General features: G+C 44.7%; 1 protein-coding gene across 1 annotated transcript in view; it reads left to right on the plus strand.

The window, feature by feature from the left end:
* odad2 (outer dynein arm docking complex subunit 2) overlaps window positions 1-26,514 on the plus strand; it is a 308,719-nt gene that overhangs the window by 99,597 nt on the left and 182,608 nt on the right. Inside the window, exons 12-13 of the mRNA XM_055651852.1 lie at window positions 10,251-10,460; window positions 17,384-17,620. Coding sequence (XP_055507827.1) covers window positions 10,251-10,460; window positions 17,384-17,620 — 447 coding nt within the window. The remainder of the gene's footprint in view (window positions 1-10,250; window positions 10,461-17,383; window positions 17,621-26,514) is intronic.

The following is a 26,514-nucleotide window of genomic DNA, read 5'->3' on the forward strand; positions in this document are numbered from 1 at the left end:
TAAAGGTACAATGAGCCAAGGGTACAGTGGGCTAAAGGTACAGTGCTTTAGTAAAGGTACAATGAGCCAAGGGTACAGTGGGCTAAAGGTACAGTGAGCTAAAGGTACAGTGCTTTAGTAAAGGTACAGTGCTTTTTGTTTATATAATAAAGGTACAGTTTAAAGGTCATGAGGGAGCAGCTGTTGTGAGTCAGATACCTGCTGATTTCTCCCAGCAGTTTCTATTGTATTGTACTTGTATCGGATCCAGGGTAAGGCGGGAGAATGACAGTCAGAGCAGTATACTGTTCTGGATGTCAGATATGGGAGGTCATGGTGTCGGGTGGCCCTCCAGACGTCCACATCTGCACCAGGTGCATCGAGATGGGGCTCCTAAGGGACCGTATTAGGATCCTGGAGCAGCAGCCCGATGACCTCTGTCTGGTCAGGGAGAGTGAGGAGGTTATAGAGAGGAGTTATAGGGAGGTGGCCACTCTAAAACCACGGGAGAGAGACATGTGGGTCACGCTAAGGAAGGGCAAGGGGCAGAGGCAGGGACGAGTGAGTACTCCAATGTCGGTACACCTTGCAAATAAGTACTCCTGTTTGAGTACGGATGGGGGTGACAGCCTGCCCGGGGTAGCAACAGCGGATGGGCCTCCAGCACAGAGACCGGCCCTGTTGCTCCGAAAGGTAGGGACAAAAATAAGAGGGCAATAGTAATTGGGGACTCTATTGTTAGGGGGTCGGATAGGCGATTCTGTGGACGCAGTCGGGAGACCAGGATGGTGGTCTGCCTCCCTGGTGCCAAGGTCTCGGACGTGTCTCAACGCGTCCAAGATATCCTGACATCAGAGGGAGAGGAGCCTGAGGTCGTGGTACATATAGGTACCAATGACATAGGTAAAAAAAGGGAAGAGGTCCTGAAGGGAGGATTTAGGGAGTTGGGAGGAGAGTTAAGGAAAAGGACCAAAAAGGTAACAATCTCAGGATTACTGCCTGTGCCACGCGACAGTGAGAGTAGGAATGGAGCGAGGTGGAGGATAAATGCGTGGCTGAAAGACTGGTGCAAAGGGCAGGGATTCAAGTTTCTGGATCATTGGGACTTCTTTTGGGAAAAGTGGGACCTGTACAGAAAGGATGGGTTGCACTTGAACCCAAGGGGGACCAATATCCTAGCGGGGAAATTTGCAAAGGCTACTGGGGAGACTTTAAACATGAATGGTTGGGGTGAGGGACTCAAATAGAGAAAGCTAGTAGACAGAATGGGAGGCAGGAAGCAGAAAAGGGAAGCACTCGGACACAAGAGGAGAAAGAAGAAAAAGGAAATAAACAGAGAATAAGAGGCAGGGGGTTTCTTAAATGTGCATATTTTAATGCTAGGAGCATTGTAAGAAAGGTGGATGAGCTTAGAGTCTGGATAGACACCTGGAAGTATGATGTTGCGGCGATCAGTGAAACATGGTTGCAGGAGGGCTGTGATTGGAAACGAAATATTCCAGGATTTCGTTGCTTCAGGTGTGATAGAATTGGAGGGGCAAGAGGTGGAGGTGTTGCATTGCTAGTCAGGGAAGATATTACAGCAGTGCTTTGGCAGGATAGATTGGAGGGCTCATCTAGGGAGGCTATTTGGGTGGAATTGAGAAGTGGGAAAGGTGTAGCAACACTTATAGGGGTGTATTATAGACCGCCAAATGGGGATCGAGAATTGGAAGAGCAAATATGTAAGGAGATAGCAGATATTAGTAGTAAGCACAAGGTGGTGGTTGTGGGAGATTTCAACTTTCCACATATAGACTGGGAAACACATTCTGTAAATGGGCTGGATGGTTTGGAGTTTGTAAAAATGTGTGCAGGATAGTTTTTGCAGCAGTACATAGAGGTACCTACTAGAGGAGGGGCAGTGCTGGACCTCCTGTTAGGAAATGAGACGGGACAGGTTGCAGAGGTATGCGTTGGGGAGCACTTCGGGTCCAGTGATCACAATACCATTAGTTTCAATATAATTATGGAGAGGGTCAGAACTGGACCTAGGGTTGAGATTTTTGATTGGAGAAAGGCTAACTTTGATGAGATGCGAGATGATTTAAAAGGAGTGAACTGTGACATTTTGTTTTATGGGAAGGATGTAGAAGAGAAATGGAGGACATTTAAAGGGGAAATTTTAAGAGTACAGAATCTTTATGTTCCTGTTCGGTTGATAGAAAACAGTAAAAATTGGATAGAGCCCTGGTTTTCAAGGGAAATTGGACTTTGTTCGGAAAAAGAGGGAGATCTACAATAATTATAGGCAGCATGAAGTAAATGAGGTGCTTGAGGAGTATAAGGAATGTAAAAAGAATCTTAAGAAAGAAATTAGAAAAGCTAAAAGAAGATATGAGGTTGCTTTGGCAAGTAAGGTGAAAGTAAATCCAAAGAGTTTCTACAGCTATATTAATAGCAAAAGGATAACGAGGGATAAAATTGGTCCATTGGAGAGACAGAGTGGACAGCTATCTGCAGAGCCAAAAGAGATGGGGGAGATATTGAACAATTTATTTTCTTCGGTATTCACCAAGGAGAAGGATATTGAATTATGTGGGGTAAGGGAAACTAGTAGAGTAGCTATGGATACTATGAGTTTCAAAGTAAAAGAAATGCTGACACTTTTGAAAAATATAAAAGTGGATAAGTCTCCAGGTCCTGACAGGATATTCCCTAGGACATTGAGGGAAGTTAGTGTAGAAATAGCCGGGGCTATGACAGAAATATTTCAAATGTCATTAGAAATGGGAATAGTCCCCGAGGATTGGCGTACTGCGCATGTTGTTCCATTGTTTAAAAAGGGTTCTAAGAGTAAACCTAGCAATTATAGACCTGTTAGTTTGACTTCAGTGGTGGGCAAATTAATGGAAAAGATACTTAGAGATAATATATAAGCATCTGGATAAACAGGGTCTGATTAGGAACAGTCAACATGGATTTGTCATGGAAGGTCATGTTTGACTAAACTTCTTGAATTTTTTGAAGAGGTTACTAGGGAAATTGACGAGGGTAAAGCAATGGATGTTGTCTATATGGACTTTAGTAAGGTCTTTGACAAGGTTCCTCATGGAAGGTTGGTTAAGAAGGTTCAACTGTTTGGTATAAATGTAGGAGTAGCAAGATGGATTCAACAGTGGCTGAATGGGAGACGCCAGAGGGTAATGGTGGATGGCTGTTTGTCGGTATGGAGGCAGGTGACTAGTGGGGTGCCTCAGGGATCTGTGTTGGGTCCTTTGTTGTTTGTCATGTACATCAATGATCTGGATGATGGTGTGGTAAATTGGATTAGTAAGTATGCAGATGATACTAAGATAGGTGGAGTTGCGGGTAATGAAGTAGAGTTTCAAAGTCTACAGAGAGATTTATGCCAGTTGGAAGAGTGGGCTGAAAGATGGCAGATGGAGTTTAATGCTGATAAGTTTGAGGTGCTACATCTTGGCAGGACAAATCAAAATAGAACGTACATGGTAAATGGTAGGGAATTGAAGAATGTAGGTGAACAGAGGGATCTGGGAATAACTGTGCACAGTTCCCTGAAAGTGGAATCTCATGTAGATAGGGTGGTAAAGAAAGCTTTTGGTGTGCTGGCCTTTATAAATCAGAGCATTGAGTATAGAAGTTGGGATGTAATGTTTAAATTGTACAAGGCATCGGTGAGGCCAATTCTGGAGAATGGTGTACAATTTTGGTTGCCTAATTATAGGAAGGATGTCAACAAAATAGAGAGAGCACAGAGGAGATTTACTAGAATGTTGCCTGGGTTTCAGCAACTAAGTTACAGAGAAAGGTTGAACAAGTCAGGGCTTTATTCTTTGGAGCGCAGAAGGTTAAGGGGGGACTTGATAGAGGTTTTTAAAATGATGAGAGGGATAGACAGAGTTGACGTGGAAAAGCTTTTCCCACTGAGAGTAGGGAAGATTCAAACAAGGGGACATGACTTGAGAATTAAGGGACTGAAGTTTAGGGGTAATATGAGGGGGAACTTCTTTACTCAGAGAGTGGTAGCTGTGTGGAATGAGCTTCCAGTGAAGGTGGTGGAGGCAGGTTCGTTTTTATCATTTAAAAATAAATTGGATAGCTATATGGATGGGAAGGGAATGGAGGGTTATGGTCTGAGCGCAGGTATATGGGACTAGGGGAGATTATGTGTTCGGCACGGACTAGAAGGGTCGAGATGGCCTGTTTCCGTGCTGTAATTGTTATATGGTTATATGGTTATATGATAGCAATGTTTAAGGAGCATTTAGGCAGACACATGAACATGCAGGGATTGGAGATTTGTGGTACGTGCTGTTTTTCTTACATCTGAATTTAAGTGCTGTGAATGGAAATAAAAAACAGCTGTTATTTTGCTTTTACCTGTTTTACTGTATCACACTGCTGATAACTTCCTCATTATTAATTGATGGTGATGATTGCTAGATTTGGGATTTATATTCCTCATAAGGAACATTCACATTGAGGCCATTTGATGATGTGGAATGAGCTGGCAAGTTTCATGTAAAATTCAAGCTAACATTCTGTGCTAGGCATTGACCATTTCTATCAAGAAAAATTCTAACCATGTGACCTTCGCATTCAGCGACATTACCATCACCGAGCCCCTCCCCATCGCTATGAATCTTCTGGGGTCACTATTTATTGTAATTTTAATGATCAAATTATTATTAAGAAAATGTGGCATGTTTTTAATGACTCATCAATTGCTACAGATGCACCATAGAAAGCATTCTATGATGATGCATCACCACTTGTTTTGACAACTATTCTGCCCAAGACTGCTAGAGATTGCAGAGAGTTGTGCATGCAGCCCAGACCCCCACACAAAGCAGCTACTCCCATCGGCTCCATCTACACTTCACATTGCCTCGAGAAACCAGCCAACATAATCAAGTACAAATTACATCTTGGTCATTCCCTCTTCACCCCTCTCTTGTCAGACAGAAGTTACAAAAACCTGAAAGTGCATTACCACTTGATTCAGCAACCATTTCTTCCTTTTTGGTATCAGACTTATTAAACAGTCTTCTCACAAGCTAAATTTGTACTCCTGATCTTCCAATCTATCTTATTGTGGCCCTTGCAATTTTTTTAATCTACACTTTTTGGTAGCTGAAACACTATTGTAGATAGCTAGTGCATGTGCCTTTAACATAGTGACCTCACCACCCTTAACCACTCCCCTTATTAGGTGTATAATTGCATGTTCCCTCCCTGGGGTCTCTCTCTCTAGCTCCAGTGACAGACCACGTACAGCTAGTATAGCAATTATGTGAACAGTTAATAAAAGCTACAGTTAAGACAATGTGTTGTTGAGACTTCTTTACATGGTGTCAGAAGTGGGATCCTGCGCCTCCTGTTTGCCGGTTTTCTTTTTAGTATATACCCCAGTACCCTTATCCTGTTTCCTTCCCTCGTGCCATGGCAAACTCGTGCCGCAAGCCCGACCCGCTTGTATTTGATGGGGACATTGCCCATCGATGGGATGTCTTCCGACGTGATTTTCAGCATTATGTGACCATCGCCCACCCTGCTGCCACCGCTGAGACGCGTGCATCTCTGCTCCTCAACTTGGCCGGTCCCGACGCCCTGGAACGGTCCGAGTCGTTTGTGTATGCTGCTGGTGAGAGTGCCCTCGATCCGGTATGTCTCATTGCTAAGTTCACTGCCCTGTGTGATGTTCCCACCAACTCTATTTTGGAGCGTTTCAAAATGTTTGGCCGTCGGCAGAGCGCTGACGAGTCCGTCACTAACTACATCGCCGCGTTGAGGCACCTGGCTCGGCGCTGCCGCCTTGATGCCCTGACCCCCGAGCAGCTGACTCGTGATATCCTTGTATACGGCCTCCGCGATACCAAACTGAGAGCAGAACTTCTCAGAATGCCCGAACTTTCTCTGGATGCGGCTCTACACGCTGCACTCATGGCTGAAGCTGTCGCCTCTACCCTGCCACCCGAGGACACTCATGTCGACTTAGCCTCTGCCACCGGCCGCCCAAGAAACGTTGCCCCGCGGCGACAACAGGGTCCACCCCCACCCAGGTCAGGAGTCGCCCGCCGCTGCCCCAACTGCAACTTTGCTACCCATCAATTCAACGTGTGCCCTGCCCTGGGGAAGACCTGCAATTTTTGCAGAAAGCTGAATCATTTTTCTGCAGCCTGCCGAGCCCGCGGGAATCAAGCCCCCCCTTTTCGGAGAGTGCCGGTCAACCTTGCTCAGGCTGATAGTACTGTCTCAGAGCACCTGCCTGATGATCTCACCCTTTCTGATATCAGTTCCTCCGAAGGGGAGGCCAGCGTGTTTTCGCTTCTAGACTCTCATGCTTTGGTTGCTAACCCTTCTGTCCGTGTGACCGTTAATGGTACGACCTTCTCAGCTAAGTTGGACACAGGCGCTTTTGGAAATGTTATGTCAACAAGCCTGTTTCGCAAGATAAGGTCTGGTGAGAAAGTGTCTCCTGCTCACTCCCGCCTGCATGCATATGGGGGAGCTGTACTCGTTCCTGTGGGAAAGACAACTTTGCACTGCAAGGTCCTGGAGGCCTCTCGGCCCCTCACTTTCTACCTGCTAGATTCCGACAACGTGACCCTGCTCGGCGCCCGAGCATGCCAGGACCTCGGTTTGGTCTCCTTTCATCACGACATCCATCAGGTACAGACCCTCATGGACCCCCTGCTTGAATACCCTGATCGCTTCGATGACAGGCTGGGCAAGCTGCCCAGCTGCTACAAGATTGCTGTCGACTCCAGCATAGAGCCTGTGGTCCGCCCGCCCGCCACACGCGCGTCTCCTTCGCCATGAAGGACAAGGTGAAAGTCTGCGTTACTGAACATGGTCTCCAAGGGCATCCTGAAAGAGGTGAGCGAGCCCACCCGGTGGGTCTCCACCATGGTGGTGGCGGCCAAGAAGGACAAATCTGAGATTCGCATTTGCATCAACCCCAAGGACCTGAACCTGGCAATCAAACGCCCGCACTACCCGATGCGCACAGTAGAGGACGTCGCTGCACAGGTTGGCCCGGCCACTGTCTTTTCGGTCCTCGATGCCAAAAGCTCCTTCTGGCAGATACCGTTAGATGAACGTTCTTCCTACCTGACGACCTTCAGCACACCGTTCGGAAGATTTCGATTTCTGCGCATGCCATTCGGCATCAACTCTGCCAGTGAGGTGTTCCAGCGGACCATGGAGCAGCTGTTCGCCGGTCTGCCGTGTGCTATCATAGTTGACGACATCCTGGTCTATGGCAAGGACGTGGCTGAACACGACCTGAACCTCCGTAAAGTCCTAGATCGGGCCCGGGACATTAATCTGAAACTTAACCCAAAGAAATGTCGATTCCGCGTTAAAGAAGTCACTTACGTGGGCCACGTCTTTACCGCCTCGGGGCTGAAGCCCGACCCGGAGAAAACTGCTGCCGTCTCTGGAATGTCCCCTCCTACCGATGTGCCCGCTCTGCAGCGTTTCCTGGGCATGGTGAACTACCTGGGGAAGTTTATCCCCGACCTCAGCGAACTGAGTGCACCCCTGAGGGAGCTCATCAAAAAGGACACTGCCTGGGCTTGGTTCCCGCAACACCAACGCGCCTTTGACGTCCTGAAGTCCCGACTGGTCAGTACCCCCACACTCAAGTTTTTTGACCTACAGCACCCCATTGTTCTCACCTGTGACGCTTCCAAGTTTGGCCTCGGCGCCGCTTGCATGCAGCTCCACGACGGTCAGCAGCTGCCCGTTTCCTATGCGTCCCGCACCATGACCCCTGCCGAGCAGCGCTACGCTCAAATTGAAAAAGAACTCCTTGCTGTGGTGTTTGCTTGCTCGAGGTTCAAGGACTACATTCTGGGCAATACCTTCACGATTGAAACGGATCACCAGCCGCTAGTGACCATTCTTAACAAGCCGATCCACGCTGCTTCCTCCAGGTTGCAGCGTATGATGTTGCAGCTGCAACGGTTTACTTTTACCATCGTTTACCGAAAAGGCAAAGACATGTTCGTTGCCGACACACTGTCCCGCGCCCCTCTGCCTTCCTCTGCCCGCCACCCCTACGAGTCGTCGGACCTAATGGTGCTTAATGTCAACTTTGTGCCTTCCAAGCAGATGCAGTCCCTCGTCTCCCACACTGCCAAGGATCCTACCCTGCAGCTACTGTCCGACATCATCATCCAGGGTTGGCCTGAACGCCGCTCCTCCTTGCCGGCCAGTGTAGTCCCATACTTCCTGGTCCGCGATGAGCTCGTCCTGCACGACGGCGTGGTGGTTAAGGGGCACAAGGTCGTAGTGCCCGAGTCACTGAGGGTTGCCTATTTTCAGTCTGCCCACAACGGTCATCCTGGGGCCGAGGCCACTCTGTCCATTGCCCAGGGCCAGTTCTACTGGCCCAGCATGGCCAACGACATCCGGGAGTGGGTCTCTGCTTGCCCTTCTTGCAACAGCCTGGCCCCACATCAACAACGTCAGCCGCTGCTGCAACAACCTGCCCCTGATCTCCCCTGGACGGCGGTCGCTACTGACATTTTCGAGTGGCGTGGGAAACACTTCCTGGTCCTCGTCGACTCCTATTCCAACTGGTTTGAGGTCGACCAACTCCACTCCCTTTCCTCCTCGGCTGTCATCGGGAGGCTGCGTCGCCACTTTGCCACGTTTGGCTCCCCTGCTCGCCTCCAATCCGACAACGGCAGCCAGTTCACCAGTGCCGAGTTCCAGCGTTTCGCTTCTCAGTGGAACTTTAAACATTTTACCAGCAGCCCCGAGTACCCGCAAAGCAACGGCCTGGCGGAGCGTGCAGTCCGCAGTGCTAAGGGTTTGCTGGAGCACTGTCGGCTGTCCAAGTCGGACTTCCACCTGGCCCTACTTAATCTCCGCAACATCTCCCGTGACCCTGCCCTGGGTTCGCCGGCACAACGACTGCTGTCTCGCAGAACTCGCCCCCCCCTCCCTGTTGCCCAGCAATCCCTTGTTCCCTCTGTTCTCCCCCCTGCTACTGTCCAGGAGCGTATCACCACCAAGCATGACTCGCAGAAGCGCTCCCACGACCAGTCCTGCCGCCCCCTGCCGCCCCTGTTTCCCGGCCAGGTCGTCCGGATGCAGACTGCCTCTGGCCACTACAAGCTCGCCACGGTGGTCGGTGATGCCGGCTCACCGCGGTCTTACTTGGTGGACCACGACGGGGTCATCTACTGCCGTTCCCGCCAGCATCTGCTGCTCGTTAACGAGCCCCGACCTCCGCCTGCTGTCCCCTTCTCCCCTCCCTTGCCTGTTTCCGCTCCTGCCGTTCCGCAGGTGCCCAGATCCCTCCCTTCGCCGTTGATTAAGCCCCCGTCTCCGCCTCCCAGCCCTCGTTCTCCCTCTACCCCGCCGGCGGGTGGGTCTTCTCCTGCCTCTTCTCCCCCTGTATCCCCGGTTCGCTCGCCTGCCCCGGCCCCGGCTGCTCTTGTTCCTGCAGGGGGAGGAGGTGGCGAGCTTCGCACCCGGTCAGGCAGGCTGGTCAAGCCGCCTGTTCGCTACGGGGATTTTGTTTAGCTCTGTAATCATTGTATGCCTGCTTGTAGCGCATGAGACGTGGTCGCCCTGTCACTGTTATATTGCTTTGTTCCAAGAGGAAGGATGTAGATAGCTAGTGCATGTGCCTTTAACATAGTGACCTCACCACCCTTAACCACTCCCCTTATTAGGTGTATAATTGCATGTTCCCTCCCTGGGGTCTCTCTCTCTAGCTCCAGTGACAGACCACGTACAGCTAGTATAGCAATTATGTGAACAGTTAATAAAAGCTACAGTTAAGACAATGTGTTGTTGAGACTTCTTTACAACTATATTCTGCATTCTGTATATATTCCCTTTGCACTACCTGATCTACTCATATATAGTATCATATGTCTGGATAGCACATAAACAGTTTTTCACTGCATCTTCGTACACATGACAATAATAATTAAAACAAAATAAACCAAAGAATCATTGAGAGCATTTTGTTGTCCCCTCTCAGTATACTTGCTTCTACCGTTGAAACTGTGACCCCCCCAGTATCCCTTTATTGGGGTTGGAGGGGCAGGGAAGATCCATGGGTGGGGCTGGACAGAATTCAGTTCAATTTGATCAATATCTTCCAGACAGAACTCACTCACTATTATACATGAAAGATGTTTCTATTCAAATAATAAAGAAAGCATGACAAGTTAATATATCTACAATGTTCTCTGCATTGTTTGCTTCAGTTCATGAAAATTAAAGATGACATTTGTACATAGGTTGGTTCTTTGAAGATCCTGAAAGAAATTAGTAAAAATCCACAAATTCGGCGATGCTTAGCAGATCTAGGTGGCATAGAGACTTTGGTGAACATTTTGGACTCCCCCAATAAAGACCTCAAATGTTTGGCAGCTGAAACTATTGCCAATATAGCCAAGTTCAACAAAGCAAGGCACACAGTCAGGCTTCATGCTGGAATTCAGCGTCTGGTAAGTAATCATTTTATCATAAATTTATAAACCTTACTCAGAACTATTTGGTTTGTCTCAACAACCTTTATTGTCCAGTCTGTTGACAACTGTGTTTTTTTGCAAAAATACCATAAATAGATGAGAAGATACATTGTGGATGGGTCGATTGTAATCATGTAATGTCTTTGCACTTTGCACTGACTGGTTAGCACATAATTAAAGTTTTTCACTGTACCCCGGTACATGTGACAATAAACTAACTAAACTAAGATAAATAGTTTGTGTACAATACTTGTATTTACACGTCACTTTAAAGTGTTCTTTGTATTTACATAGCACTTTAACATAGTCCCACGTTTCTTTGCATAGCAGGAAACTAAGAGAAGAATTATAACGATGGAGCAACTTGCTCTATGTGAGTGAGAGTTTGGAGAAGCAATGAAAGCTTGCAAGAGTAACTGTAGTATGAGAGGATGTTAAGAAGTGAAGAGGGAAGTCTGAGCCATGTTGTAAGAAAAAATTAGTTCAAGCCACAACCATGGTCTTAAATCTAAACAAAGCAAACTACAAAGCTAAGACGCATGACTTGACTATGGTAAATAGGCAAACTACATTGAAAGGTATAACAATCAAGACAGAGGCGAAAAATTGAAGAATTACAACACATGTCACCACAAGCCGTATTTGTTATATTTGATCATAACAAATATATATCATTTTGAAGCTAAAAAACCAGACATGCAAAATGTTCAAACCTTGTCTAACAAGCAAAATTAAACATAATATTAGATCAAGAAATAAGCTTACAATGTTGCCAAAGAAAGCAGTAAGCCATGGGTATGGGAAAAAAATAGTTTTAGTGCGGCTGTAATTGAATGTAAGGCACTCTCTGATGTTCAGTTTGAGTTCAACAAAAGTACTCTGATCCAGACCTCATCACATTTTTTATTCAGCCTGGGGATAATAGCTGGATGCTGGAGAAGAATTAGGAATGTATCTGGCCTTTATATCAAGTCAATATTTGACACTTTGGTGCAATGCAACCTTTGAAAAGCTGAAGTTAGTTAGAATCAAAAGGGAGAACCCTTCAGTGGCAGGGGTTTATTATATAAAGGAAGTTGGAATTGACTCCAGAAGAACAATAATTCAATGTGTTCAGGGTAGTATTCTGTCTAATCAATTTCAGCTGCATCATTGACATTATCTCCATCAGCAGGTCCGTAGTTGTTTGTTGATGATTTCACAGTGCTGAACTCTTTTATTATCGCTTCCAATAGTCTAGCAGTCTACAACTGGACCTGGGGTAATATCCAGGCCTGGCCAGTAATATTTATAACCAATTTGTCTCAGGATATGGCATCATCCTTTGACTTTAATAGTATCTTCATCGCAGTGTCCCTTCACAGTAAACACCTTGTACATTTTCATTGACCAAAATGTTAACCAGCAATGCAAGACTGTACCAAACTTGATGCTCTTTGAGAATGGTTTACTTACAAATCCATTAGCTCTCCACCTTCAAGGTAGAGTGTGATGAAATACTTTACTTAAGAATAAGGGGTAAGCCATTTAGAACCGAGATGAGGAAAAACCTTTTCACACAGAGAGTTGTGAGTCTGTGGAATTCTCTACCTCAGAAGGCGGTGGAGGTCGGTTCTCTAGATGCTTTCAAGAGAGAGTTAGGTAGAGCTCTTAAAGATAGCAAAAGAAAGGGCTTGTTTTCACAGAGGCCCAGGACCGTTGGTGCAGTGGAGGAGGGTCAGGGTTTACGAAATTCCGTAACGTTCCACACTCCATAGTGAGGATTCTGGTGGAAGCCGCTGATTGGTGGAAGCAGACTAGAGGAAGCAGCTGATTGGGTGCAACATCAGGTTAGCATTTGTGCTTTCTGGTTAAAGGGGCAGTGCTTTAGTAAAGGTACAGTGAGCCAAGGGTACAGTGGGCTAAAGGTACAGTGCTTTTTGTTTATATAATAAAGGTGCAGTTTAAAGGTCACGAGGGAGCAGCTGTTGTGAGTCAGATACCTGCTGATTTCTCCCAGCAGTTTCTATTGTGTTATACTGGTATCAGATCCAGGGTAAGGCGGGAGAATGACAGTCAGAGCAGTATACTGTTCTGGATGTCAGATGTGGGAGGTCATGGTGTCGGATGGCCCTCCAGACATCCACATCTGCTCCAGGTGCAGCGAGATGGGGCTCCTAAGGGACCGTATTAGGATCCTGGAGCAGCAGCTCGATGACCTCGCTCTGATCAGGGAGAGTGAGGAGGTCATAGAGGGGAGTTATAGAGAGGTGGTCACTCCAAAACCACGGGAGAGAGACATGTGGGTCACGTTAAGGAAGGGCAAGGGGCAGAGGCAGGAACGAGTGAGTACTCCAATGTCGGTACACCTCGCAAATAAGTACTCCTGTTTGAGTACGGATGGGGGGGTGACAGCCTACCCGGGGGTAGTGACAGCGGACGGGCCTCCAGCACAGAGACCGGCCCTGTTGCTCCAAAAGCTAGGGAAAAAAAGAGGGCCATAGTAATTGGGGACTCTATTGTTAGGGGGTCGGATAGGCGATTCTGTGGACGCAGTCGGGAGACCAGGATGGTGGTCTGCCTCCCTGGTGCCAAGGTCTCGGACGTGTCTCAACGCATCCAAGATATCCTTAAATCAGAGGGAGAGGAGCCTGAGGTCGTGGTACATATAGGTACCAATGACATAGGAAAAAAAAGGGAAGAGGTCCTGAAGGGAGGATTTAGGGAGTTGGGAGGAGAGTTAAGAAAAAGGACCAAAAAGGTAACCATATCAGGATTACTGCCTGTGCCACGCGACAGTGAGAGTAGGAATGGAGCGAGGTGGAGGATAAATGCGTGGCTGAAAGACTGGTGCAGAGGGCAGGGATTCAAGTTCCTGGATCATTGGGACTTCTTTTGGGGAAGGTGGGACCTGTACAGAACGGATGGGTTGCACTTGAACCCGAGGGGAACCAATATCCTAGCGGGAAAATTTGCAAAGGCAGCTGGGGAGACTTTAAACTAGAATGGTTGGGGCGAGGGACTCAAATAGCGAAAGGTAGTAGACAGAATGGGAGGCAGGAAGCAGAAATGGGAAGCACTCGGACACAAGAGGAGAAAGAAAAAAAAGGAAATAAACAGAGAATAAGAGGCAGGGGGTTTTCTTAAATGTGCATATTTTAATGCTAGGAGCATTGTAAGAAAGGTTGATGAGCTTAGAGTCTGGATAGACACCTGGAAGTATGATGTTGTGGCGATCAGTGAAACGTGGTTGCAGGAGGGCTGTGATTGGAAACTAAATATTCCAGGATTTCGCTGCTTCAGGTGTGATAGAATTGGAGGGGCAAGAGGTGGAGGTGTTGCATTGCTAGTCAGGGAAGATATTACAGCAGTGCTTTGGCAGGATAGATTGGAGGGCTCATCTAGGGAGGCTATTTGGGTGGAATTGAGAAGTGGGAAAGGTGTAGCAACTCTTATAGGGGTGTATTATAGACCGCCAAACAGGGAACGAGAATTGGAAGAGCAAATATGTAAGGAGATAGCAGATATTAGTAGTAAGCACAAGGTAGTGATTGTGGGAGATTTCAACTTTCCACACATAGACTGGGAAACACATTCTGTAAATGGGCTGGATAGGTTGGAGTTTGTAAAATGTGTGCAGGATAGTTTTTTGCAGCAATACATAGAGGTACCTACTAGAGGAGGGGCAGTGCTGGACCTCCTGTTAGGAAATGAGATGGGACAGGTGGCGGAGGTATGCGTTGGGGAGCACTTCGGGTCCAGTGATCACAATACCATTAGTTTCAAGATAATTATGGAGAGGGTCAGAACTGGACCTAGGGTTGAGATTTTTGATTGGAGAAAGGCTAACTTTGATGCGATGCGAGATGATTTAAAAGGAGTGAACTGGGACATTTTGTTTTATGGGAAAGATGTAGAAGAGAAATGGAGGACATTTAAAGGGGAAATTTTAAGAGTACAGAATCTTTATGTTCCTGTTCGGTTGAAAGGAAACAGTAAAAATTGGAAAGAGCCCTGGTTTTCAAGGGAAATTGGACATCTTGTTCGGAAAAAGAGGGAGATCTACAATAATTATAGGCAGCATGAAGTAAATGAGGTGCTTGAGGAGTATAAGGAATGTAAAAAGAATCTTAAGAAAGAAATTAGAAAAGCTAAAAGAAGATATGAGGTTGCTTTGGCAAGTAAGGTGAAAGTCAATCCAAAGGGTTTCTACAGCTATATTAATAGCAAAAGGATAACGAGGGATAAAATTGGTCCATTGGAGAGACAGAGTGGACAGCTATCTGCAGAGCCAAAAGAGATGGGGGAGATATTGAACAATTTTTTTTCTTCGGTATTCACCAAGGAGAAGGATATTGAATTATGTGAGGTAAGGGAAACTAGTAGAGTAGCTAGCTATGGATACTATGAGGTTCAAAGTAAAAGAAGTACTGACACTTTTGAAAAATATAAAAGTGGATAAGTCTCCAGGTCCTGACAGGATATTCCCTAGGACATTGAGGGAAGTTAGTGTAGAAATAGCCGGGGCTATGACAGAAATATTTCAAATGTCATTAGAAACGGGAATAGTCCCCGAGGATTGGCGTACTGCGCATGTTGTTCCATTGTTTAAAAAGGGTTCTAAGAGTAAACCTAGCAATTATAGACCTGTTAGTTTGACTTCAGTGGTGGGCAAATTAATGGAAAAGATACTTAGAGACAATATATATAAGCATCTAGATAAACAGGGTGTGATTAGGAACAGTCAACATGGATTTGTGCCTGGAAGGTCATGTTTGACTAATCTTCTTGAATTTTTTGAAGAGGTTACTAGGGAAATTGACGAGGGTAAAGCAGTGGATGTTGTCTATATCGACTTTAGTAAGGCCTTTGACAAGGTTCCTCATGGAAGGTTGGTTAAGAAGGTTCAACTGTTGGGTATAAATGCAGGAATAGCAAGATGGATTCAACAGTGGCTGAATGGGAGAAGCCAGAGGGTAATGGTGGATGGCTGTTTATCGGGTTGGAGGCAGGTGACTAGTGGGGTGCCTCAGGGATCTGTGTTGGGTCCTTTGTTGTTTGTCATGTACATCAATGATCTGGATGAAGGTGTGGTAAATTGGATTAGTAAATATGCAGATGATACTAAGATAGGGGGTGTTGTGGATAATGAAGAGGATTTCCAAAGTCTACAGAGTGATTTAGGCCATTTGGAAAAATGGGCTGAAAGATGGCAGATGGAGTTTAATGCTGATAAATGTGAGGTGCTACACCTTGGCAGGACAAATCAAAATAGGACGTACATGGTAAATGGTAGGGAATTGAAGAATACAGTTGAACAGAGGGATCTGGGTATAACCGTGCATAGTTCCTTGAAGGTGGAATCTCATATAGATAGGGTGGTAAAGAAAGCTTTTGGTATGCTAGCCTTTATAAATCAGAGCATTGAGTATAGAAGCTGGGATGTAATGTTAAAATTGTACAAGGCATTGGTGAGACCAAATCTGGAGTATGGGGTACAATTTTGGTCGCCAAATTATAGGAAGGATGTCAACAAAATAGAAAGAGTACAGAGGAGATTTACTAGAATGTTGCCTGGGTTTCAACAACTAAGTTACAGAGATAGGTTGAATAAGTTAGGTCTTTATTCTCTGGAGCGCAGAAGGTTAAGGGGGGACCTGATAGAGGTCTTTAAAATGATGAGAGGGATAGACAGAGTTGATGTGGACAAGCTTTTCCCTTTGAGAATAGGGAAGATTCAAACAAGGGGACATGACTTCAGAATTAAGGGACAGAAGTTTAGGGGTAATATGAGGGGGAACTTCTTTACGCAGAGAGTGGTGGCGGTGTGGAATGAGCTCCCAGTGGAAGTGGTGGAGGCAGGTTCATTGGTATAATTTAAAAATAAATTGGATAGGCATATGGATGAGAAGGGAATGGAGGGTTATGGTACGAGTGCAGGCAGGTGGGACTAAGGGGAAAAAAATTTGTTCGGCATGGACTTGTAGGGCCGAGATGGCCTGTTTCCGTGCTGTAATTGTTATATGGTTATAGCAGAGTCAGGGGATATGGGGGTAAGACAGGAACGGGGTACTGATTGTGGATGATCAACCATGATCACATTGAATGGCGGTGCTGATTCGGGGCCGAATTGCCCACTCCTGCACCTATTGTCTATTGTCTATTGTCCCCATTAGAAGGGTGCAACGGCAACATCAATAAATCATCTCATACCATCCAGAATATAACAGTCCACTGGGTCAATGAGCAGTGTCTGCAGTATTTACTATCATGCAACAACTCACTAAGATAACCTAAATGCACATCTACCATCAAAAAGGAAAATGGCAGCAATATCTAGAGAATACCATCGCCTCTAAATTTCCATCTAAATTTCACTTCAACCTAACATATACTTTATTCACTATTCCCTTACTGTTGTCGATCAGCATTGTGAAGTTGCATACCTAACACAATTGCAAAAGCACAAATGTATCAAGAACTAAGCAGTTTTTAAGAGAAATCTAACCATCTCTTTATTAAAAAGACGTAATAATCGCACTCTAACTAGCAACTTTCATGTCGTGACATCTTTTTAAAAAGTGTTATGATTCCAAGCTCCCTTGAGGCCGGGGAAAGGAAGGAACCTCAGTTGCATGATCGTGGGTTCCTCTCAGATCTTCTGGCTGTTTCATTAATCTTTTCCCCTGCAATTCTTAATCCTATTCTTTTCCCAAATATTTTTATTTTCTAATAAACCACTTCAGTAATTTAATTTTCTAGATGGTTTACAATTTTTATTTTTTTTATTTTGAAAATGTGTTAATGCCAATTGCATAAATGTAGTTACATTCTATTAGGGATACACATATTTTCTACTGTTGCCCACATTCCACAAGTAAATTGAAAACAAAATGTATAAGTTTTCTTTTGTATTTCAGGTTGGTCTTTTGAACTGTGATCCAATACTTTCAGCTCATCTAACTGAAGAGCAAAAGAAAGATATTGAAGTTGCACGTTGTGGTGCTCTTGCACTTTGGAGCTGCAGTAGAAGTAAAAAAAATAAGGAAGCAATCCGTAGATCTGGTGGTATTCCTCTGCTGGGATGCTTGTTGAAGTCTCCTCATGAAAATATGCTTATTCCAGTTGTTGGCACATTACAAGAATGTGCTTCAGAGGTAATAAGTGTCAATGTGATATTACAATTCCTTTGAAAATGTGCATGTTTGACTTTTTAATTCCATGTTTTGTTGCCATATGTCCAAAATAAATCAATTAAATGTCCTCTTAAACAGTAAATTTGTTGTAAAAAATTAAACATCATTTGTTGTTTGAGAAATAGGAAACATGACCATATATATAAGGGAAAGAGGATGAGGTCCTGTAGAATTAATTTGGGGAATTAGACAGAAGAATAAAAAGCAGGACCATAGGTAATAATCTCTGGATTACTCCCAGTGCCATGTGCTGGCAAGGATAGAAATAGGAAGATAGGACAGATGAATGAGTTGGGGCAAGGATTCAGATTTTTAGATCATTGGGGTCATTTCTGGGGCAGAGATGACCTGTGCAAAAGCGATGGGTTGCATCTGAACTGGAGGGGGACCGGTATCCTTGCAGGGAGGGTCACTCGTGCTATACTAGTAAGGCGGGCGTGTGAGAACCAGAGTCGTAGGTCAGAAACACCACGGGGAGATGAGGTAATATAGTGACACTAATGGGCTGAAGTATGTTTATTTCAAAGCAAGGAGTATTGTGGAGAAATCAAATGAACTTAGGGCCTGGATTGATGCTTGGGATGATGATGTTGTGGCCATTCTGATTGGGAAGACTATCATGGTGGCACTCAGAGAAGACATACTGGAGGGTTTGTCTGCTGAGGTAGTATGGGTAAAGCTTAGAAATCAGAAAGGTGCAAATGCTCTAAAGGGGTTGCACTATAGGCGCCCCAGTAGGAAGCGGGAGATAAAGATATGTAGACAGATTACTGAAAGATGTGGGTGATTTTAACTTTCCCAATATTGACTGGGACTTGCTCAGTGCCAAAGGTTTAGACAAATCAGGAATTTTGAGGTGTATCCAAGCGGGTTTCTTATAACAGTATGTGGATAGTTCAACTTGAGAAGCCAAATTGTTATTGAGGAAGTCTACACCTCACATTAGGTATGTTACAAAACCTACCTGAATCGTCATTGGGAATCTGCCCTCAGCCATGTCGGCGATTTTGGCGCTGTTTGGAGGGGGCGGGTTTAAAACGCGATTTTTACTAGGCTGTACTAATCACACATGTTCAGCCTAGTAAATCATTAACGGAAAATCGCTGCAAGACCCGGTCGCAAAAGGTATTATTAGTTTTATAGGCCTCGATAATATAGTTCTAATAGTTTTAAAATTACTGTCTCATTTCGCAACCTCTCGCAGCCCCAGGGTTTTATAAAGCAAACAATTAAAGGTATGTACCTTATTTTTACATTAAATGGGGCATATATATAACCCTGAATATCAAGTTATCTATAGCGAGTAGTTCAATTTGGGCTTTTTATATCCCGCAGTATTTTTCTCGGCATTTGAGGGCACTAATCCAGCGCTATGTCAACGTTCTAAACCAGCGCGTTCACATGAACCCACTAGAAAGCTGATTTAAATGGGCAGTTATTTACAGCAATTGAACACTAAATTCCTTCCATTTGGCCTATAAATTAATGTAAATTAGATATAAAAATCATGTTATATTGTGAATTATTTGTGAATAATCTTTGGACACTTAGGCTATTTAAAAATGTTAATCTTTCCTTAAGAAATGGGCTTTGACTATCCAAGATCACAGCTTTTTTGTAATGTCCATTGAAAATCAATAGGGAACAAGATGCTAATTTCCGAGTATGAAAATGGTCATAACCTTTTTAATACTTGAGATATGAAAGTGAATTTGGTGTCAAATTAAACTTATTGTTATGCTTTATCTGATGGGATAAATTGCAGACTTGATTTTTTAAATCTCAAAATTTTGTAACATTGCTACTCACATGGGAATTTTACTTCGGAGTCACGTGAGTGACTTTGTGAAGACCCCGCCAGCACGTATGCGCGACATAGCGTCTCACGCAGTGCAACAGCGACAGGCGGGGGAATGAGCTCTTCTGCAATAGAGTTTAAAACGGGACCTCCAGGTAAGTAAAACTTATTCTGAGGTTGTATTTTGTGAAACCCTTGTTGTGCTCTGTTTTGTAGACAACATGGACAAGGGCAAAAAAACAAAGAAGGTCGCACCCCGTCCGACTGTGATGGCCCAGGAGGGTTCCAGCAGTGGGGGGCGACCGGCGGCACCTGGACCGCACTCGCTGAGGTCCACAGTCACCGATGCAATCTCTGTAGAGCCAAACCCAACACTGCTAGCTGCTCAGCTCGAACTTCCGCAGCGGGTTGGAGGCAAGGCAAAGCAGAAGTCGGTCCGGCCGGTAGACTCCAATGAGTCCGGTCCGGAAGACACGCCGCCCGAGAGCGGCAAAGGTGATCGTTTGTTCCGCATGGAGCCGTTGATGGAGCAAATGCTCCAGCGAAACTTGCTCCGGGAGATGGGGCAAGCTCACCAAGGGAGTGCATACACACCCACAACAGTGCAATATCCAGCACTGTCCATCGCATCTCCCTCAGCAGAGGGGAGCAATGGCGACCAGGGCTGGGCTGGTCAAGAAGAGGGGTCCGTGGCCGAAGACAACAGCAGTATGCCGGGGGTGCAGGAACAGGAAGAGCTGCTGGGAGTGTTAAACCGCTACGCAGTAACACCGCGAGCGGGACAGCCGTTGCAGTCTAAACTGGTGGCCAGTATTGACTACCTGTCCTTCAACCCACTACAAGAACAGGTAATGAATGAGGCATTGGACAGAAACACGCCACCGGAGAATTGCATCTCACTCAATGTACCGGCCGTCAACAGCCAAATCTGGGGGTACATTGGGTTGGGCATACGTACCCAAGAGGTAAAACTCCAAAAAATTCTGAAGCTCCTGATGTCAGCCATTACATCCTATGCTCGTTCCGTGGATGGTGTCGAAATGACTGCCAACCAGCAGGACACCCTGGCTCTACTGTGCAACACACAGTACGAGATTAACAGCCTGCGGAAAGATGCCATCAGACCTGCCCTCAATCCCAAATTTGCAGGGTTGTGCAAATCCACGACCTCACAACCTCAAATCCTGCTATTTGGAAAGGACCTGTCGAAACAGGTAAAAGATCTGGATGAGGAGTCGAAAGTGCTTGGACTCATGAGGGCAGGCCCCGGAACGAGCAAAACCACACAACCCAGACGGCAGCACCCCTACGCATCCACCAGTAGGCGTCAACATCATGGTACTGGTGAAAGCATGGGGCCCGCATATCATCCCTGGAGGTCTTTTTTAGGCCAGGGCCCAGAGCGGATTCCATGGAAGATGCGCCACCCCCACACAGCAACACCTCGACCGACGAAGAACCTGAAACCCAAGAAATGAACACTACCGGTAACCATGGAGGTAGGTGGGTCTGGTTCCTTCCAGAACATAAAACGTGCAGGGCATGTACTAACTGGGGGAAGGTTACACCTGTTTTTGGAAGCATGGAGGACTATCACTCTTGATAATTATATACTACAAAGTATTCAGGGATACAAAATTGAATTCATTCAAAAAAGTATGCCACCAGTTCAGCATGCACCCCACAGGGAGTTTACCCTCTCACAAAGAGAAAAATGCGAGGGACAGGCAGAACTGGTGAGATTACATACAAAAGGAGTCATAGAAAAAACAGAACATGACCTTTTGGAATTCGTATCAAATATCTTTACAAAAACCAAGAAAGATGGTGGATGTCGCATCATCATTGACTTGACGACACTGAATACTTTTGTCCAGTATATACATTTCAAAATGGAAACATTTGTTACTGCCAAACAATTGATTTCCAAAGGATACTTCATGGCATGCATCGATCTAAAAGATGCATACTATTCAGTACCCATTCATAAGGATCATCATAGATACCTAAAGTTTAACTGGATGGGGCAACAATGGCAGTGTAAAGCGTTGCCAAATGGTCTAACATCAGCCCCAAAATTATTTACTAAGATATTAAAACCAGCCTTGGCAATACTAAGAAAACAAAAACATATTGTCATGGTGTATCTTGATGACATTTTAATAGTGGGCAAAACCCTGGAATTAGCTAAATCAGCAGTATTAGCTACTAAACAATTGTTTGAAACTCTGGGGTTTGTTATCCATCCAGATAAATCTAAGTTGACACCATCCACAACTATGGACTATCTGGGATTCACAATTAACTCAGTCCACATGTCTGTAACATTGCCAAAAGAGAAAGCAGCAGAATTGGTACAAGCCTGCAACAAATTGATGGTTACCAATCAACCAACTATTCGACAGGTGGCAAGAGTAATTGGGAAATTAGTAGCAGCATTTCCAGCTACCCAGCTTGGACCTTTGCATTACCAAAACTTACAAAGAGCAAAGGTGCAAGCGCTAAAACAATATAAGGGTCATTTTGATTAACCCATGAAATTACCAGCCAAAGCAATATCAGAATTACAATGGTGGAAAATAAATATTTGGCATAGTTCCAGCCCCATCATTATCAATAACCCAACAATCATGATGCAAACGGATGCTAGTGCTCAAGGCTGAGGAGCAACTAACACTATATCTAGTACTGGTGGTAGATGGAATATACAAGAATCATCACTACTACAGACACTGGGTATAAATTATTTAGAAATGTTGGGTGCGTTTTATCGGCTAAAAGCTTACTGTTCAGCTATGCACCATTTGCATGTCCGCCTACAAATTGACAATATCACAGTGGTGGCCTATATTCACCATATGGGCGGAATAAAATCGATATCATGTGACAATCTGGTCAACACAATTTGGCAATGGTGTGTCGACAGACATATTTGGCTATCAGCAACTTACCTATCAGGTAAGCTTAATACAGTGGCAGACATCAGGTCACGAAAATTCAATGACAACACCGATGGATGTTGAACCCCAAAGTATTTGCTAATATTACAAAGCGATATGGAACACCAGAAATCGATCTCTTCGCATCCCGACTGAATCACCAGTTATCAACATATGTCGCTTGGGAACCAGACCCTGAGGCAGCAGCGATGGACGCGTTCTCGCTGAATTGGGGAAAATTGTTTTTCTATGCGTTTTCCCCCTTCTGCCTCATCAGTCGGGTCCTAAGCAAAATACAACTGGACTCAGCTTCAGGTATTTTGGTAGTACCCGACTGGCCTACACAGCCATGGTTCCCTGTGGTCCTTGATATGGTCACGGAACCACCCATGACCATTCCCAGAAGACCAGATCTGTTGGCCCACCCTGTCACAGGTGAGAGCCATCCGTGCCATGACAGAATAAATCTGTTGGGTTGCAGAATTTAAAAAGACCACTATTGGATCTGGGACTATCAAACAGGACCATGGACATGATGATGGCATCTTACCGACAGTCCACCAAGAAACAATACCTCTCCAACATCAGGAAATGGGAAGCATACTGCTTGAGGACTGGGGCGACATATAGAACAGCGACGATAACGAACGTACTGGAGTTTCTGTCCAGCCTTGACTACGATGAAGGTCTGAGTTACAGTACAATTAATTGTGCTAGGAGTGCTCTGTCAGCCTATCTATGGCAGGCACCAGGACAACAGTCCATAGGATCACATCTGCTGGTGGCCAAACTAAAGAAAGGTATTTTTAATACCAACCCCCCCTAGACCAAGGTACACCCAGATCTGGGACGTCAGTGTCGTCCTGTCATTTCTAAGGGGATGGTCACCAGCCAGATCCCTGACTCTGGAACAGCTCACCCTGAAAATGGTAATGCTGATGGCTTTAGTCTCAGCCCAAAGGGTCCAGTCCCTACACCATCTAAGACTGGACAACATGGTCATATCAGCTGACCAAGTTACATTCACAATTTGGGAGCTGGTCAAGCAGAGCAGACCGGGAACTTCAGGACTAACAATGGAATTCCGGGCGTACCCACCTGACCCCCGTTTATGTATCATGTCACATCTGCTGCTATATCTTAGCACAACAAAAGAATCCCGAGGGAGAGAAAAGGCACTATGGGTCAGCTACAAAAGGCCACATGATCGGGTGTCGGTACAAACCATCTCAAGATGGCTCAGGCAGGTATTGGGAGCTGCTGTGGTGGATACTGACATTTTTACATCTCACTCCACAAGGGCAGCAGCAACATCGGTGGCTAGGAAAATGGACGTGCCAATGGACCATATCCTGGCAACAGCGGGGTGGTCCATGGAAAGGACTTTCCAAACGTTCTATAATAAGCCGATTGCCAAACCTGCAATGTTTGCAGAAAGGATTTTAAATTCGGCAAATATATAATTTAAGCGCGGGGGAGCGTTATTTTCTTTGTTTAAAATAAATATTGTTATTGTTTTGTTTAAAACTGATTCATGTTTGATTACGATAACATATTTCCTCCCTTGGATGACTTCGGCAGTGAGTGAAGCATGTACTGTTACACGGCTTGAAATCACAGTGCTTTAAAATCTTCACGTAGTCACTTACGTGACTCCGAAGTAAAATAGTAAGATTAAACGAGAACTTGCCAGTTTGAAGTTTGATCTTTATTTTATGAGGAGTTACGATGAGGGATTACATGACCTCCGCTCCCACCCTCAATTATAAAGGTCAACTGGTATCCTAATTCTTCTTATCTTTACTATGTTTATTTCAATTACTGTGTTCTGGTGATTCCACACCGCTGCTTTGAAGCATGTCACGCATGCGTGCTGGCGGGGTCGTCACGTAATCCCTCATCGTAACTCCTCATAAAATAAAAATCAAACCTCAAACTGGTAAGTTCTCATTTAATTTTACTATTGTTTAGAGGTCAATTGATCAATATTCAAAGCTGGCATATTCCACTAAGGAGGAGGGGTAAGGATGACAAAGTAAGAGAACCTTGGATGACAAAAGAGGTTGTAAATTTGGTCAAAATGAAAAAGAAAGTGCCTGTAAGGTTTAACAGGTTTGAATCAGACAGACCCCATGGGTAATATAAAGAAAGGAAGAAAGAAATCTAGCGAATGATTAAAAGGGCCAAAAGAGGCCATAAAATGTCTTCTGCAAGCCGGATTAAGGACAATCCCAAAGTTTTTACTAACTATGTTAAAAACTAGAGGATAACCAAGGTATGATTACTCAAGGGTAAAGGAGGGAATTTGTGTTTGGAGTCGAGGAATGTAGATGAGGGACCAAATTAGTACTTTTCATCCATTTTCACTGAGTAGAAGGACATGGTGAACAGTGAGATGTGTGGAGAATACTAATATGAAAGGACAGTTTGATAGAATTCTTCCCAGATATTAAGAGAGGCAAGATAGGAGATTGTGGGAGCCTTGAGGAAGATCTTTGCATTTCTTCTAGCCACAGGCAAGGTCCCAAAGAACTGGAAAATACCTAATGTTCTACCTTTAGTTGGAAGGGAACTATATGCCAGTGAGTTTCAGATTAGTGGCAGGGAAACTATTGGAGAGGATTCTTCAGGATAGGATTTACTCCCATTTGGAAGAATATAGGTTAATCAGGGATGGTCAACATGGCTTTGACATGGCAGGTCGCGTCCTACTAACATGATTGAGTTTTTGAGGAGGTGACAAAGGTAATCGATCAGAGTAGGGCAGTGGATGTTGTCTACATGAGTATTAGTAAGGCATTTGATAAATGCCATGGTATGTTGATCCAGAAGATTAAAATGCATAGGATTAACAGTGACTTTTGTCATATGGATTTGGAACTGGCTCAGTCGAAGGTATTCAGTCGAAGGTATGTGACCAGTGTTGGTCCACTGATATCTGTGCTGGGACTGATGCTGTTTGTGATATTTATAAATGACTTGAATGTGAATCGGTAGATTGTTTGATTAGTAAGTTTGCAGATGGCACTAAGATTCTTGATATCGTGAACTGTAAGGAAGGCTGTCAGAATATACAGCAGGATATAGATCAGCTACTGTATGGGGGAAGGAATGGCAAATTAGATTTAATTAGAGCAAATGTGAGGTATTTGGGAGGTCTAATGTAAGGGGAAAATATATTCTCTAGACTTTGGGGAAAAAGGTTCTGGCTGTCTACTCTATCTATGCCACTCATAATTTTATGTATTTCTATTAGTTCACTCAATCTCTGACTTTCTAGAGAAAATAATCCACATTTGTCCAACCTCTCCTTATAACCCTCTAACCCAGCGTTCTGGTAGACCTCTTTTGAACCCTCTCCAAAGCCTCCAAATCCTTCCAGAACTGTATTCCATACTCCAAATGCAGCCTAACATAAGTTTTATAAAGCTGCAACATGACTTCCTGACATACTCAATGAAGGCAAGCATTCCTCATGCCTCCTTTACCACACTCTCTATTTGTGTTGTTACTTTAGGGAGCTAATGACTTGGATCCCAATGTACATTAATGCTGTTAAGGGTCTTTCCATTAATTGTATTCTTTCTCCTTTCATTTGATCTCCTGAACCGCAACACCTAGGATATATTACTATATCTCACACTCTTCCATATCATTCTCCTTTATGAAAACAGATGCAAAGTACTATTTTAGTACCTTGTCTGCATCCTCTGGCTCCAAGCATAAATTCACTCCTTTATCTTTAAGTGGTGTTACCTTCTCCCTAGTTACCCTTTTATTTTTAATGTGCGTATAAAAAGTTTAAAAGTGGTCTTTAATCCAAATTGCCAGTGACATTTCATGGCCCCTTTTGGTCTTTCTAATTCTATGCTTGAGTTATTTTTTGCTTGCTTTATATTTCTCAAAGGCCCTGTCTGATTTCATCTTCATAAACGTTACACATGCTTCCTTTTTTGTAACCAGTTAGAAACTTCCTGGTTATCCATCCATGATTCCCTTATCCCTGCAGATGTAACTTAATACAGAGAAGTTTGAAGTTACACATTTTAGCAGAAAGAATCCGAGATAATATAGAATAGATGGCAGAATTTTGAAGGAAATGTATGTTGGGAGGTTCA

Source organism: Leucoraja erinacea, chromosome 2 (genome assembly GCF_028641065.1).
Source record: "Leucoraja erinacea ecotype New England chromosome 2, Leri_hhj_1, whole genome shotgun sequence".
NCBI classification, from domain to species: Eukaryota; Metazoa; Chordata; class Chondrichthyes; order Rajiformes; family Rajidae; genus Leucoraja; species Leucoraja erinaceus.